At 34.5% G+C, this 15,747-nt stretch overlaps 1 protein-coding gene across 24 annotated transcripts in view; it reads left to right on the top strand.

The window, feature by feature from the left end:
* The window catches only part of ADGRL3 (adhesion G protein-coupled receptor L3), a 764,879-nt gene that overhangs the window by 527,268 nt on the left and 221,864 nt on the right, over positions 1-15,747 (top strand). For all 24 annotated transcript variants that reach the window (XM_070395881.1, XM_070395997.1, XM_070396008.1 and 21 more), the window contains one exon: positions 8,799-8,879. In XM_070395881.1, the coding sequence (XP_070251982.1) occupies positions 8,799-8,879 (81 nt within the window). The remainder of the gene's footprint in view (positions 1-8,798; positions 8,880-15,747) is intronic.

The raw sequence follows: 15,747 nt of genomic DNA, 5'->3' as shown, positions 1-15,747 counted from the left end.
CCCGTTTGAAATGAATAAAACTAAAAAAAAAAAAAAAAGACCGTACCCTTTTATGTAATGATGTTTACTTTGAATTTATATTAGTTCACACAAACACTCCATCCATGCTTTTGTTCCGGCCCTCCGGTCCAGTTTAAGAACCCATTGTGGCCCTCGAGTCAAAAAGTTTGCCCACGCCTGGTTTATGCCAATATACCTCAATTGACCACTGATGAAGCTGAGGATAGGCCTGTGTAGGGTGGGAAACTTTCCCTTCTCCTCTTCAAAGTTCTTTGGCTCGTCTAATAATTGAGTTGACATTAGACAGATTAACAGGAGAAACAGGAGAAAAACATATTTGATTTCTAATGTACAGGAGCTGCATAAAAATGTGAAACTCAAAAGAAGTGAACATGGAAACTTTTATACTTTTAGACAAAGAAACCTTAAATTTGTGAAGAACTGACAAGACAAAGGAGTTTGGGCTTGGGAAGTAAATTAGTGAAGAAGTAACAAGATTTATTTATATGGCTTTCTTGGCCCCGAATTCCCTATCCTTGTTGATAAGGATGCCTTCTACCTCCTGGTCCAGGGATGGTATCTTTCACATGGGAGATTTATTTCCTGCTTTCAGAGGGACAAAGGGTGGTCAGAGGGTCCTCCTTGCACTTGCTTTTTCTCAAGTACCTCGAATTCAAAATAATCAGTAGGCCAACATAGAATATTTTCAAGTGGCATATTCTGCTCCCCATCACATGTATTCATTATTCTTTCTTCCTTTTTTGTACATTTTGGAAATTTTTATTTTTTTTATATTTTTTTCCTCACATTGAACCTGCAGTTCCCTGAACCCTGTTCCTCTTACTCATCTGATCTGTAGGCATCCACTTGTAATGTTCCTTCTCCTGCCCATGCTGGCCATACTCCTTGGCCAGACTGCCTACCACTTGCCATTCCCTCACTTGCCTCAGTTAGATGCTGTTGTTGTGCTCTTCTCTTTCTTCTCTACCAAGGCACATACCATAATTCATAGTAATCGCTTCCCTGCATCTAGCAGGGGTGGGCAAACTTTTTGACTCGAGGGCCACAATGGGTTCTTAAACTGGACCGGAGGGCCAGAACAAAAGCATGGATGGAGTGTTTGTGTGAACTAATATAAATTCACAGTAAACATCATTACATAAAAGGGTACGGTCTTTTTTTTTTTTTTTTTTTAGTTTTATTCATTTCAAATGGGCCGGATCCGGCCCCGGGCCGTAGTTTGCCCCCGGCTGGCTAGACCAACAGTTCTCAACCTGTGGGTCGCGACCCCTTTGGGGGTCGAACGACCCTTTCACAGGGGTCGCCTAAGACCATCAGAAAACACATATATAATTACATATTGTTTTTGTGATTAATCACTATGTTTAATTATGTTCAATTTGTAACAGTGAAAATACATCCTGCATATCAGATATTTACATTACGATTCATAACAGTAGCAAAATTACAGTTATGAAATAGCAACGAAAATAATTTTATGGTTGGGGGTCACCACAACATGAGGAACTGTATTAAAGGGTTGCGGCATTAGGAAGGTTGAGAACCACTGGTCTAGACTAAAATTTCTCAGTGGAGGGATTTTATTTTCTTGTTCATATGCTATTGTTAATACTGACCACAGAGTGGAAGTGGGTACTAAGCAGGATTTGCTCATTGCAATGCACACAAACACACACACACACACACACACACTCTACAAGAAAGTTACTTTAGTTTCACATTGCTCTGTTTTCTGTGTGGCAAATAATATCCACTGTGTAGCAGCCCATCAGTGACCTGTGTTCCTCCATCAATGACTTCATGTCCTCAATAAGTCGAGCATATAGTTGTTTCTCTGTTACCTCAAATTTTACTAAATTTACTAAAAATAAGTAATAAGATTAGTAATAAGATGGAGGGGTGATATGAGAGTAAAAAGATAGGTATCAAATTAGCAACTTTACACATCTTTTCTTGGATGATTACTTTTGATTGGTGTTCATAGCTGACTTTATAAATGTCACATGGTTATCATCTGGCTGGAATTTAAAGGCAAAAGAGGCAAAATGTTATAATGCTAGGCACGCCCAATATTCCATCAGCACAAACAAAACATTGACCTGTGGTATTTTTTTATCAGTAGTTGAGATTATTTTCAACAAGGAAAAAAACTTCCTCTCTCTCTCTCTCTCTCTCTCTCTCTCTCTCTCTCTCTCTCTCTGGCTTAGCTGCTTTAAGAGTATTAGAAAAACTTTGAAAAATTCCATATGCCATTCTTAAATGTAGTTTAGTATAGGTACCACATTCTACATGGAATTATGTTTGTGGTAGTGCAGAGAAATGCAGAGATGTAACTGGCTATCACAAACAAATAAAACAAAGGCATAAATTCTGCCAGGAGGGACATAAACTTGTTTACAACACTATGTAAAAAATGAGGAAAATTTGAGTTGAAAAATTGAATAACTGGAGAAACCCATGGGGACTTTGTGGTAGTAAAATTTGTTTTTACTTTATAAAAAACATGTGTTCTTTTCCCAATTACACACCTTTCTATTTTATTTATATCTTATCTATTGCTCACATGAATGCCTATGAATATGTATAAAATTTGAAATAATTGTGATAGGGAAAAGCATTTGGTACCAGAAAATTTTTTCTATTTACTCTTAGTTATTAAATTTAGGTTTGTGCCCTATGTATAGCTTTATCTTTTTAGTTTCCTATGAAAGTCACATATTATCTCTTGTCTTCTCTTGAACTCTTTAAATGCTGCGATCACCCTATTTAAAATTGCAACCTGCCCTCCCCAATCCAGATCCCCTTTAGCCTGTTGTAATTTGTTTCCATTGCCCTTGGCATCCTGTACACACAATATTATTGTGTTACTTGCTTATTCACTGTCTCCCCTTACATAAGGATGTGAATCGTCATTCATTTTGTTGTGTGATGTATGCCAACCAACTAAAAAGGCATCTGTCATATATGAGGCACTCAAGTAATATTGATCAATGAATTTAATGAATTAATGAATGAAATGAATTAATAATAACAGTAATAGTTAAAAATTCTACGTACTTTACTATGTACCAAGCACTGTTCTAATGACTACATAATGCATAAATTCGTGTAGTCTTCAAAACATCCCTATGAGGTCAGTGGTGTTATAATCCCCATTATACAAATGAGGAAACTGAGGCACATAGAAGTTAAATAGCTTGATAGTTTCTGGAATTATGGCTAAAAAGTGGTGGAGTCCAGATACCAACACAAGTAATTATGTTCCCTGGGCATGAAGTCACCAGTTATGCTAACCTGACTTTAATGTGTAGACAAAGCCTAATGGGGAAAAGAAAGTCCATATTTTCCTAAGTAAATAGCTCTAAACCTGTCTCAGCGCAACTGAAAGATCATGCCGCACACACCTTGAAAACTATGGCGTACCAAGGAAGGTGTCCGAGGTAAAAGGGATGAGGGTTGTGGGCAGTTTTCCACAAGCAACTCTAAAACACTCCTCTCTTCCTGTTCTCTCACATCACTGTTGACAGCCACCACCTGATTTCCCTTTTGAATGTCACCAATTTCTCAAGATAGTTTCCTCATTCTAAAGTGTGGGGTTGGGACTATAAGCTACCAAATGTCTTTCTCCCTCCAAATGCCGTGGTTCTAAAAGTGCATTTCTGTGTTCTGATGGGCAAGTAAATTGTTGACAGTAGAAAAAGAGGAGGGGAATGTTTTTTCTTATGCTTAGTACTGGTCAAGTCTTTTCCATATTTGAATGTTAGTAGAAATTGCATGTGGTTCCTCAATGAAGTAGAAATTAAATGAAAGTTGAAAAAGAGATTAAAGATAGAAAAATAATGGTTTTTCCAAAATCCATAATGGCCTTTGGGTTTTTGCTATAGTGCTGATTGTATTACCAGCACCCTTACAGTTTCTACATCTTTGCATACCTGACTCTGTATAGTTCATGCATTTTCATTTCAGGATGTGAGCTGTCCATATTTTGGGGAGGGCTAGATCATTTAATTTTTCTCCTTCTCTCTCACTGTGGATGAACTATACATCTTCTGACTCAAACCCTCTGTTTTACCTTTCGTGGGGAGATAGTTACTTGGGGAGATTGTTCCCTTCACAGTTTGCACAATTGTCTTAATATTGTGTCAAAATCTAATCAACCCTGGTTTAACTACACTACCATCTTAAGACAAAACAAAACAAAACGAAAACACCTAAAAAACATCTTTGTGATATTGGAACACTCACTCACTCCTAATGAAAAGTAAAATGATATAACGTCTTTGGAAATCAGACTGACAGTCCCTTAAAAGTTTCACATAAAACCTGGCCAGAGTGGCTCAGTGGTTGAACATGGACTTATAGACCAGGAGGTCAACGTTCAATTTCCGGTCAGGGCACATGCCTGGGTTGCAGGCTCTATCCCATGTTGGGCGTGCAGAGGCAGACAGCCAACCAATTATTTTCTCTCATTATTGATGTTTCTCTCTCTCTCTCTCCCCCTTTCTTCTGAAATTAATAAAAACATACTTTTTTAAAAAAAGTTTATACATAGAGTTACTATATGACTCAGCAGTTTCACTCCTAGGTATATTCAAGAAAAATGCAAACATACTGGTATGTCCACAGAAAACTTGTACATGAAGGTTCAGAGAACCATTGGAATATTTGACTATTCAGAACAGTAAAAAAATGGGAATGATCCAAAAATATCCATCAACTGATGAATAGATACATAAAATGTGATATTCTGTACAACCTATATTTGTGGTTGTTTGACAACAAACATTTGGCAACATAAGGGAAGGAAGTACTGATCTGTGCTACCAAATGGATGAGCTTTGAAATATTATATTGAGTGAAGGAAGCAGGTCACAAATGACTATATTTGTATAATTCCATTTATATGAAATGTCTAGAACAGACAAATCTATATAGAGACGGAAAGTAGATGAGTGGTTGCCTAGAACTGGGGTGGATGGGGGAGGAAGTGGTGAATGACTGCTAATGGGTTTTGGGGTTTTTTCTTGGTTCATTTGTTTGTTCTTTGTGTGGTGATGAAAGTGGTCTCAGATTGATTGTGGCAGTGGTTGCACAAATCTCTAAATATACTAAAAATGATTAAATTGTATGCTTGCAATGGGTGAATTGTATGATATGTAAAATGACATATCAATGTAGATATGTGACATCTATATGCAAATATATTACTTACTTACACAAAAAATTGAATAAAAACTTATCCATAAGCTACCCAACCATTTCTCTATTGCCATGTTCTTTGTACCCCTTAGCAATAAGCCAAGAAACTTTTATTTCATTGTAATTATTTTATAAATAGATCATTAAACATTGTTTATTATTTTGTAGAACTGCGGAGGAACTTAACATAAAATCATAGGTAAATAGCAGTACCAGGAAACTCTGTCCCCTAAATTACATCTATAAAATCAATATTTAAAATTTCAATTATGCATCACAAAAGAGTTAAATATAAAAGTAGTATATAGATGAATCTTAACTTGGGAGTATATTTAGTATAAGAAAAAGACAGATCTCCAAAAATAGCTAAGATATTATTATCAATGTATCTAGCTCTAAGTAGTTAGGAAGGTAAAAGTTGATAACTAATAATTCTCACAATAACCATCAAAAAAGTTCAATGGAAGTTATCAAGAAATTTTTTAAAATTTTGTTTGAATTTGGGAAAATAGAGTACTTAAATCATGAAATAATATTCTTGTAACAAATATAGAAAACTTCCAAAATAATTTATTTCTATATATTGAAAAGGCAATTTAAACAAATACAGATTTATTTTAAAAAATGAAGACAAAATATTTTAAATGTTTATTTTCCAAATCAATGTATAGATAATTTAAGTCTAATCAAAATGTCAATATGATTATTTTTGCTTAAAAATTCATGGGAAAAGTGAAGTAAGTTTCAGGAGGAAAAAGAAGAAAATATATATCTTTTTAATTTGGAAAAATGAGGGCAAAGAGAGAAGCAGTATATCACAGATTTGGATATAAAAAGCTGCTGTAAGATAGTAGATTATGGGGGAATATGTGATGAATGAGAGAATGGGTATGTTCCCTAAGAGAATTCTAGTCAGATCTTTAAAAACAATATGTGTTTGCCAAGCTTTTTACCTCCCTAAGCTCTTTTGGAACTGATCACATTTTTTGTTGAATATTATTCACCATCAAGTCTAAGAGAAATGTTTATGGAGGTTATTTTTTGTTTTAACTGCACTTTAGCTTATTGGTATTATTTTTCAGTAATTCTTAATGAGGGGGTGGGATTCTCAGTCACTGGGATGTTTGTACACAGCCCATTCCCTATGTTCTGTTATACTCACCTTGATGAAGAGTGCTTATCCCTGAGAATCAGTGCCTTAGCCAACCACGGGCTACAGTAGGTTTATTCTCTCTATGTGTTTTTCTGGAGATAAATGTGGAGTACCACTGATCTAAAGTGAAATGGAAATGTTTTTAAGATTTTGATTAATGCACTCAATCAGCAACAGCTCCAAAAATTTGGGGTTTTATTTTGTATGTCAGAAATCTCAATCACCAGATTGAAATCCAGTGCTGCACTTCCGACCGTCCTCTAAGTCTAACAGTTCCAGTCGCCCCTACCACTGTGGCTTTCCCTGCCACACCTCAAATCCTGCAGGTTGCTAGCTTTCTCCTTGGAGAGAGAATGAAAATCATGGCAGTCAAAGTTCAAGACCTTGTTGTCAAGAACCCTCATCGCATTCTCCTGGCTCTTTGATGTCCCTGTTCCCTTTATGAACAAACACACTGTGGTCTCTAAAGTATCCATGCCGAGCATTTCTGAAGTTACATGTTTATCCCAAGACCAGAGACTAATGTGGCCTCTAAAGGGACTCTACTTCAACCTGAATGTAGGGCTAACAGTTTCAAGAATTGTACTTGTCAGAATTTAATGATTAAAATCTATGCACATTTCTTCTAGGTTTAGCATAGTGAGACGTTCTTTGAGAAAAATATGATATAGATGAAAACACTTTAGATTTACAGTCAAAATGCCACTGGCCTTGCTCTTTGCCCCCTGCATGTGCTTGAGCAAGATGCTAAATCCCCTCTACTAGTTTTTTATATATAAGAATATCACCTCAGTGCCTACCTTTAAGTCCTTATAAAAGATGATGTGTATATGAGTGCATGGCAGTTATTATTACTCGTGGTCAGAGCCATGTTCCTGGATTAGATAGGAAATCAGTATTATTTTATCTGATGAGGTTATGTGAACCCATATGTAGTGAAAGAATCTTATTTCCATTTACATGATCAAAATTTCAGACCAATTCGCTTGTAATGACACAGGAACTTAAAAACAAAAATGTTTTTGCAACTAAATATGCAGCATCAGGAAACATCCGATGCTTTTATAATTAAGATCATCTGAAGTTTTTAATAAGCTACATCACACGTGGACTGCTAACAGTGCACAATCGCTGTCTATATCCTTTATAACAGTGCCTTTAGTGTTCCACTGAAACATGGTCAGTGAATGCACAATATTCTTACTTACAATTATGAGGGGCTCTGTATATTACAGCCGCTCCACTGTGTCTGCTGTTAGCTGGAAAAATGCTGGGAGCAACAGCAGCTACTATCAACAGGGAGCCATATTAATTATTTGAAATGTGCCTCATAAGAGGAATCAGCAGAGTTTATTACAAGTCGAATATTACTTGAAACGGGAAGGTTACTCTCACTGTTATCATAGTCTATGTGTCATTAACTTCCCTTGTTTGGAAAAGAGATTAACAACCCTGTAAATTGCTATAGTAAATGTGTAAAATAGGACTGCATATTCCCATTGTAGAAAGAAAGTGGTGGGTCCCCACTTCTCCCCAAACCTTTCTATAAAGTAGCTTTAGAAGTGGAACTGACTGTAATTATGCTTCCCTGCCTTAAAATTCAAATTGCTTACTAAATCATATAGATTATACAAACTATAGCTGCTTTGAGCATTAGAAATTCTTTTGTTTTTTAGCTGGCAATTTTTCCAATCATCATCTCAGCATTCAAATCAACTTTATTATTTTAACTCACAAGACAGAAAGTATATTACAAATACTGTATATGAGCTAACGGAATGCTTTGTAAGGAAGAAAGAATGAATTCATCTACCTGCTTTTTATATTGTGGTTATATATTGTTTTTCCATCAAAAACAGTAAGCATGTGGGAGTAGTATTCCATTAAATAATGTAAGTAACTCATGAAAAGAAAAATTAATCAGGGTTGTAAAGTTAGCTAAGTAGGTGCTACTCAAAGTGTTATTGGACATTGATGCCAGTCTGCACCCTGTTTTTTACTGATCTGCAATGAATAAGTGAAGAAATTGAGAGTGTTTAGAAGCATTTGTAACAGATTGATAGAGTTCTTAATGTCTGTTTAATCTAGCAATTAAAAATTAGGTCTTGTATTTTGTATGTCTTTGTTTTGAGTTTTTCCATTTCATTTTTTTCTTAAATCACTTTAACTGTGTTTTTAAGTGTCACTCCACAATAAAATTGTAATTTAACAACAGCAACAACAACAAAAAACCTGAATTGTATAAGAAAGACTGCTTTAATCAGTTGATGTGTGGATGGCACATAATGTTCCTGTGTTTGGATAGATCTGTCTACACTCTATAATGGCTATTAATTCAGTATGGAGAGAGATCATGTGACATCATAAAACAGAAAAGTAAAAAGACATAACTACGTCTCTCTAACTTTTATTTTTGGGTCCACAGGTCAGGCACATCATGGCCAGGTATCTTACATCTCTCCCCCAATTCACCTGGACTCTGAGCTAGAAAGACCCCCTGTTAGAGGTAAGTGTTTGTTTTTTCTTTTTTTTATTATTTTTGAATTGTTATTGTTGAAAGTATTACATATGTTACCCTTTTTCCCCCACTGACCTCTTCTAGCCTGCTTCCACCCCTCATCCAGGCCTTCACCATCCTATTGTCTGGGTCCATGGTTGTGCATCTATACATACAAGTTGTTTGGTTGGTCTCTTCCCACCCACCCACCATACTCCACCTTCCCTCTGAGATTCCACAGGAGACTTTATTTATTCTTTTATGAAGGCAGTTAATTAAGTTAAAGGTGATAGTAAATATATATTTTACAATGCAGTATCTATTTAAAAAGCAAGGGGAGATGGTGTGTAAGAAATCTGATGACAGAATGAGTAAGTCTTATTTATTAACTAAAAATGTGAACTATGGTTCTGATAAATGTTTGTAAAGCAAAATAAGAAATAGGGCTGCATAGTGATTGAACTAGTGGAAGTCTAGTTGAAAATCAACCTAGATTTAAAGATTAACAGCTAACCATTCCTTTTTTAATTGGAACTTTCTTCTTTCATTATCCTATTTTTTTAATAAATTAAGATGTCTTAATCTAAGTCATTGATATATTTATTTTCTTACAATTTGATATTTTATATTATTTTTTAAAAAGTTATTTTAGTATGAATAGTTCATTTTGTAATCTATAAATTAAAATGTGTATTTTAAATGGATACCACTTATTTAAAGATTTTTTAAGAAACTAGTCATACAAAATAAAAGTTAAAATATCATTTATAATTACATAATCTAAATACAGAATGTGGTTTTCTCTTTTTAAGAAATATTTATTACTGATTTCCAAACGTTTTATACATATCTTAAGGTTAATTTTCCAGTTCAAAGTATTGCAGTATATTTTCTTATACCTTCAGAAGTATTAATTACTTGATATAATAAAAGTCTTTAGGTCTGACTTTTAGGAGCATGTTTTCTCTAATGCTATTTCTCCTGCCAGGACTCTCTTACCTTCTCTTTTCTATTCACTAAATTCACTAAGTTCCAAGGCGCTTCTTTATCTTCAGTTCCTCTGTGAGCTTCCCTGGACTCTGTACTAGGGAGAAGCTAGTGGATGCCTCAGTTCTCCATGTGCTCCCCGGCGCCTCCCACCCCCCACCCCCCTGCGCTTGCCTCCACTTTTACACCTAAGACATTGTCTTTTATCTTTCAGCGTGCCTGTTTCCCTTTCTCTTCTGTAAGGTCTTTGAGGGGAGAGAGTATCAGAATTTCTGTTCTCCTCCAGCCACTGGTCTGTGCGTGGCACATACTGGGCAGTCACAGGACAATTTCTAAGTGGCTGAAATTTAAAGAGACAGCCTAGATGCTGAAGGATGCATCCTCGGTGTTCAAGCAGAAAAGGGAGTCGGAACCATAGGAGAATCCCACAGAGAGGGAAACAGAATGAATTGAAACATGGATATGTCAAAGTGGTGATCTTTTTCAGGAAATATGCTGGGCACACAGTAAAATGGGAACCGTTTGAGAGGAAGAGACTGGAAAGATGCAACAGGGCAGATCGTGAAGGACCGTATCACACATGCAGAGGAGTTTGCATTTTATTCTGGAAAAGAATGATGGAATACTTTTAATTTAAAAAAACTGTTCCCTAAGTCAGTGGTATACTACATTGTAACATGATCAGTGCTTGATATGAGAAAAGTATCTGTGAAGTCAGTGTGGGTAAAAGATGACTGGAGAATGAGTTAGGAATGTGTCAGCGGCAACGGCTGGGCCTGAGAGATATGTTGAAGAGACGTGTCAGCTGAACAGAACAGGGGGAGGAACAGAAATGCCTCCAAGGTTTCTATATTGATTAACAGCTTGGATGCTTATGACATAATCCCCCACCATGAGGAATAGGTACGTTTTACATTGACACAATGTTTTAGATATGTTAATTCTTAGCAAAATGCTATTGCTCTGAAAGATGTAAACCTGCTTATGCAAGTTGGTGACCTCAGTATAATTCAATTTTTCAGACATGCTCTCAGTATGATTTGGGAAGAGTACTGTAAGCTCTTGCATAGGATGTGTAATAACCCACTCTAAAAGTTAGTGGCTTTAAGCAAGAAACATTTGTTATAGTTCTCAGAGTCGGTTGAGTCACGTGAGTGCTGACTTGGATGCTTAGCAGTTGGCAGATGGCTGGTTTTGTGGGGGAGGGAGCTCGCATGTGTGGCAGTCAACTTGATGTCATTGGGGGTGATGGCCATATGGCTCTCATTACCCGGCAGCCTAGCACAGGTGCATTCCCATGGTGATAGGATTTCCAGCAATATATAAACAAGTCCCAGAGTTCACATGTTTTTCAGGACTCTGCCTGTGTCATGTTTGCTATGTCCCATTGGCCAAAGCCAAGTTAGCCGGCCCCAGGCGTGAGAGAGCAGAAATGGACTCCATCTTACAATCCAGAGGAACATGAATACAGATAAAGAGAGGACTTTCGGGCAGATAAAGAGTAAAATAAATTTAGAAGGAAATACGACAAAAACTAGCTGATAAAAATGAAAGGATTTAGAGCTAATAAAGTTAAACTTGGGAGTTCTAGAACTTCCTTGTTTTAGTTTCTTCAACTACTACATAGATCAGAAATGAGAACTTCATAGTATCTTTGTGAAGATTAGGAGTAATGCAGAATAAAGTCGGCATCTGGTAGGCCCTAGATAAAACGTGGCTGCTACTATGTACTTTTGGGTTCATCGCTGTGGCAAATGGGAAGAAATTGAGCTTTGAAGCCAAGGCAGACTTGCATGACCTTAGAATGATTGTCTTGATAACTTCCAGTTCTCATATCATTTATCTACTTACATTGACTTAGAGACTCTCCTAAACTGCTTGGTGATTAATGCAATTGCAGCTATAGTCACTAGCTCATGTGCCATAGTTCTACAGTTTTTAAAAAAATTCTTAATTAGATAAAGAGGCTGATATAAATCACCAAAATAACATGGCAGACAATCATGTGCTTTTTTCTTAAACCTAATATTTTATTTCTAAAAATATTTTGAAAATGGGATAGAGTTGGCATAATAGCATTACTTCAGAACAATAAAATATTTCCTTTCAACTTTCAACTATCACTCCTCACCTTTATTTACTATTTTTAATTATACTGTAAGCTGATGTCAATATTTATATGCAGTCAAATTATACAAATGAACTATATTATATCTATTATATCTACATTATATCTATAGATAGATATATGAAGATACAGATATAGATAGAGATAGATATTTATGTATAAATATAGGAACAGAGAGAGGGCCTCTCATGTATATTATAGTTTTTTATTTGAATTAATACAATAAGATAAATTACTTTTTAAAAATAATTGGGAATTTTATCTCCAATAATTTTTTTGTAATATTATATAGCAATATCCTCTGAACTGCCTGGATACTAACATTAGTTAGCAATTTTAGGTTTTATTTTTCTGTTTTTTGCTAGAGTTTTATACATATTGCAAATATGAACAATATACTAGATAGTCCCCTTCCCGCATTGACCTGTAGCTCTCTGTATTTTCTTTCTTGTCTACAGGCATGTTAAAGTTTTAGAAATTATTGCTTTATAGATAAATTCCTTGTGTACTTTATAAACTTGATTGCATTTTAATAGGAAAACCATACTTAATTTTTTATATTCATCAAGCTAACCATATAAAACAATAACATTTAAGAATATAGTAATATAATTATCAATATTAGCACAGGGAATTTTTCAATACAAAATATGAACTATCTAACATACAATAATACATCATATTGCTTCAGATGTTTTATCACTTCATTCTGTTTTAAAAAGTAATGATTGTACTTTGAGTATTTGAGACAGTGGTCTAATTATTGATAACATTGAATTGTGTTTTAAAACCATATTCTTAAAAATAATTATATAATTGTTCAAAATATAAATATAGATATAGACATAGATATAAATATGACAATTTCATTCCTTTTTTTTTGCCCTCTCAAGTTCTATATCATATATGAAACATTTTCGTTTTAAATACCATGTCACCATCCTTTCTCCTTTCAATTCTCTTGATTTCTTTTAGTTTTGTTCATTTTTTAGGGAAAAATATTTTGTGAAATTATTGCATTTGTTTGTCAAATGTATTTTTTTCTTTGGTATTGTGCATCTTAATTGTGGCCAACATGCTCTTAGTAACCATCTGGGAAATGTAGAAGCAGGTTACCAAATAGCCTTGAGTAAAAAGTTGTGATCTGCATTTCAAAGTAGCCAAAATTCAGTGGCACTTACTGTTGAGTAAATTTGAGAGGTTCTATTCTTTAAGTCTAATGTGATCATACATGGCATTTGGTCACATAATTTATGCCTGTGGTGACTTTATATGCATTCTTCAATTTACAGATTCTATTACTGAATAGAGGTGTAAATTCTGATAGTTTACTAGTGCATTAATGTCACAATACATTACAAGGTAATTAACCAGAGCTGCCACTATAAATAGAAAAATAGTCACAGCCCTCACTATAAACTACTTCATAAAAGTAAGATCCTGAATCAGCACTCACCATTATAGTGATTTTTCTTGCCATATGTCTCATTAATCAGGAAAACAGCTTCATCTGGAAGCACTAATATTATTAAAGCTTTCATTATGAAAATAACGTCATTATAATTTTGTAGTTAACTTAATGGGATTGATTATATATTTCCATACGGAAATAAGTCCTATATACTTTTCAGACGTATTTCCCAACTTATATATTATAACTGGAAATGAAAGACTACTTTGGTACTTTTGTAGCAGAGTTGTCAGTAAGCACAAGGGAGTTCTTGGAAGGGTGCATTAAGAGTTGCAGTTCTGAAGGTCATGTTTCCTCACCAGCTATCCCTTTCTCCCCAGCCTTTATTTTGCCTCCTAACTACCCACATGAAGACTATTCAACCCCAGAATTGTGTCTGAATTACAGTCAGGATCATTCATTGAAGTGAGATTTGGGGTGAGATTTTGTGTTGGAAGCTGAATCACAATCCTAAACAAAGGCTTATATTATTTGACAATCAAATATAAAAGTTGAGGAATGCCCTTCCGTTGTAACTTTGTTATTTTATTTTTGGCTTTGTCTTGTTTCATTGTTTTCCTATACAATTTGTTGATAACCTTAGCAGTCAATTATAGAACCCAACCTACTAATTCTTTACAACCTCACTAGCAATTCAAGTTAGATAAATTTCTGTTACATAGCAACAGAAGATTAACTTCTGAAAAATTTTTCCATTTGTATTACTAAAGATGATATTTTTATGTTCTGCTACATAAAAAGAAAAATCAAAAGTAACCAGCTATACTTCACCTTCCAATATGGTAAACCACTAGTAATAAAGCTGGTGAATACAGCACTGTATTTAATTTGTATATTTTGTATAATCTTTCTTAAGTAGAGCCTTATATTTAATCATAAGTCTAATATTAAATATAATTTGTGCATTTGCTAATTGTTAACAGTTGCAATTTATAGTCAGAGAAAAACCTAAAATATTTGGGGACATTTGAAAAACTGCATCTATTTTTTTATTTTCTTTTTTTCTGTAATAAACTGAGTAATATAAGCATGGATTCATTGGCACATAATCAGTGAACTAGAATCATGCCAGGCATGAAGTTTCATATGCAAATTGTGTTACACTCAGCAAATCTACACATTGAAAATATTTTTTAAAGTTTGAAAAAAACAGATGGTCCTGCTTGGTACATCTATATTAGAATTAGCCTCTAGCCAAAGATTTAGCATCACAAATTAGAGACATTAACACACAATATTATCTAGAAAAATGTAAAAACATTGGAAATTGATTAAAATAAAAAAAAGGAACAAGACATCTGACATTCTTATTGAGGAGTTTCCAGGCCTGTTCTTTAATATTTGTGTGGTGTTTTGATAACTTATCTGGTTAGCAGACATTATATATTAGAACATAATTCCCTAGCTTCAGCCACTCTTAACCCAAAGAAATAAAAAGGAAACTTGCACATAACAGAATAACGGAGTGCTTTGATCATGTTAAATAAACACCCCTTTCCTACACTTGTAAATGCCTAACATTTTTGCTGTGTTTAAAGTACACTGCCAACAACTACGAGATAGAAAGAGTATAGCTCGTTAAGGTAAATTGTAAACACCACTCCCATTTATTAAGTATATATCTTGTAGCTGACATACAAAAAAATATTTTATACATATTGTCTCATTAAGTCTTACCAAAGATGCTATCACTTTTTCATTCAGACTTATTGTTCATCATTATATTTCTAGCATCGAGCATACTATTGTAATATTATATGGTAATCACTGATTTTGGTTTGAATTTAATGGAAGTTAAATTATAAACTTAATGGTAAAATGTACATTTTTTCAATATTCTCAGGAATAAGTATAAGGGTTTTGTAAGTTATAACATACTTCCCAAATATGTATGTTATTGTTTGCATTTAATTGTAATAACCCCAATTTGCTAACCATATGATCATGGACAAACCCGTAGCTACAGCAACAGCCTCTTTCCCAGGAATGTTTAAGTATCAAATATCAATATAATCATATATGTAAAATTACTACCTACCCTATAGACTGCTCTGCAAATATAATTTAGCAACAACACATAATAGGTCTAGTCTAAAACTAGGTATAGCTCATAAATGGCAAGATCAAGAAAATAAGTCCTCAAGAGAGTTTGCCATGTCCTTATCATCTTTAAATCATGTTAGTTTAATTACATTATAGTTTTATATGAAAAATAACCATATTCTATACATTTTAAATCTCAAACATGTATCAAACAATGAAACTATACCTCAGCCCTGGCCAGTGTGGCT

Source organism: Myotis yumanensis, unplaced genomic scaffold (genome assembly GCF_028538775.1).
Source record: "Myotis yumanensis isolate MYYU_CA2020_CCGP unplaced genomic scaffold, mMyoYum1.0.hap1 SCAF_1, whole genome shotgun sequence".
Lineage (NCBI taxonomy): Eukaryota > Metazoa > Chordata > Mammalia > Chiroptera > Vespertilionidae > Myotis > Myotis yumanensis.
Note: the sequence above shows the minus strand (reverse complement) of the source record. Positions and strands in the feature narration are given on the sequence as shown.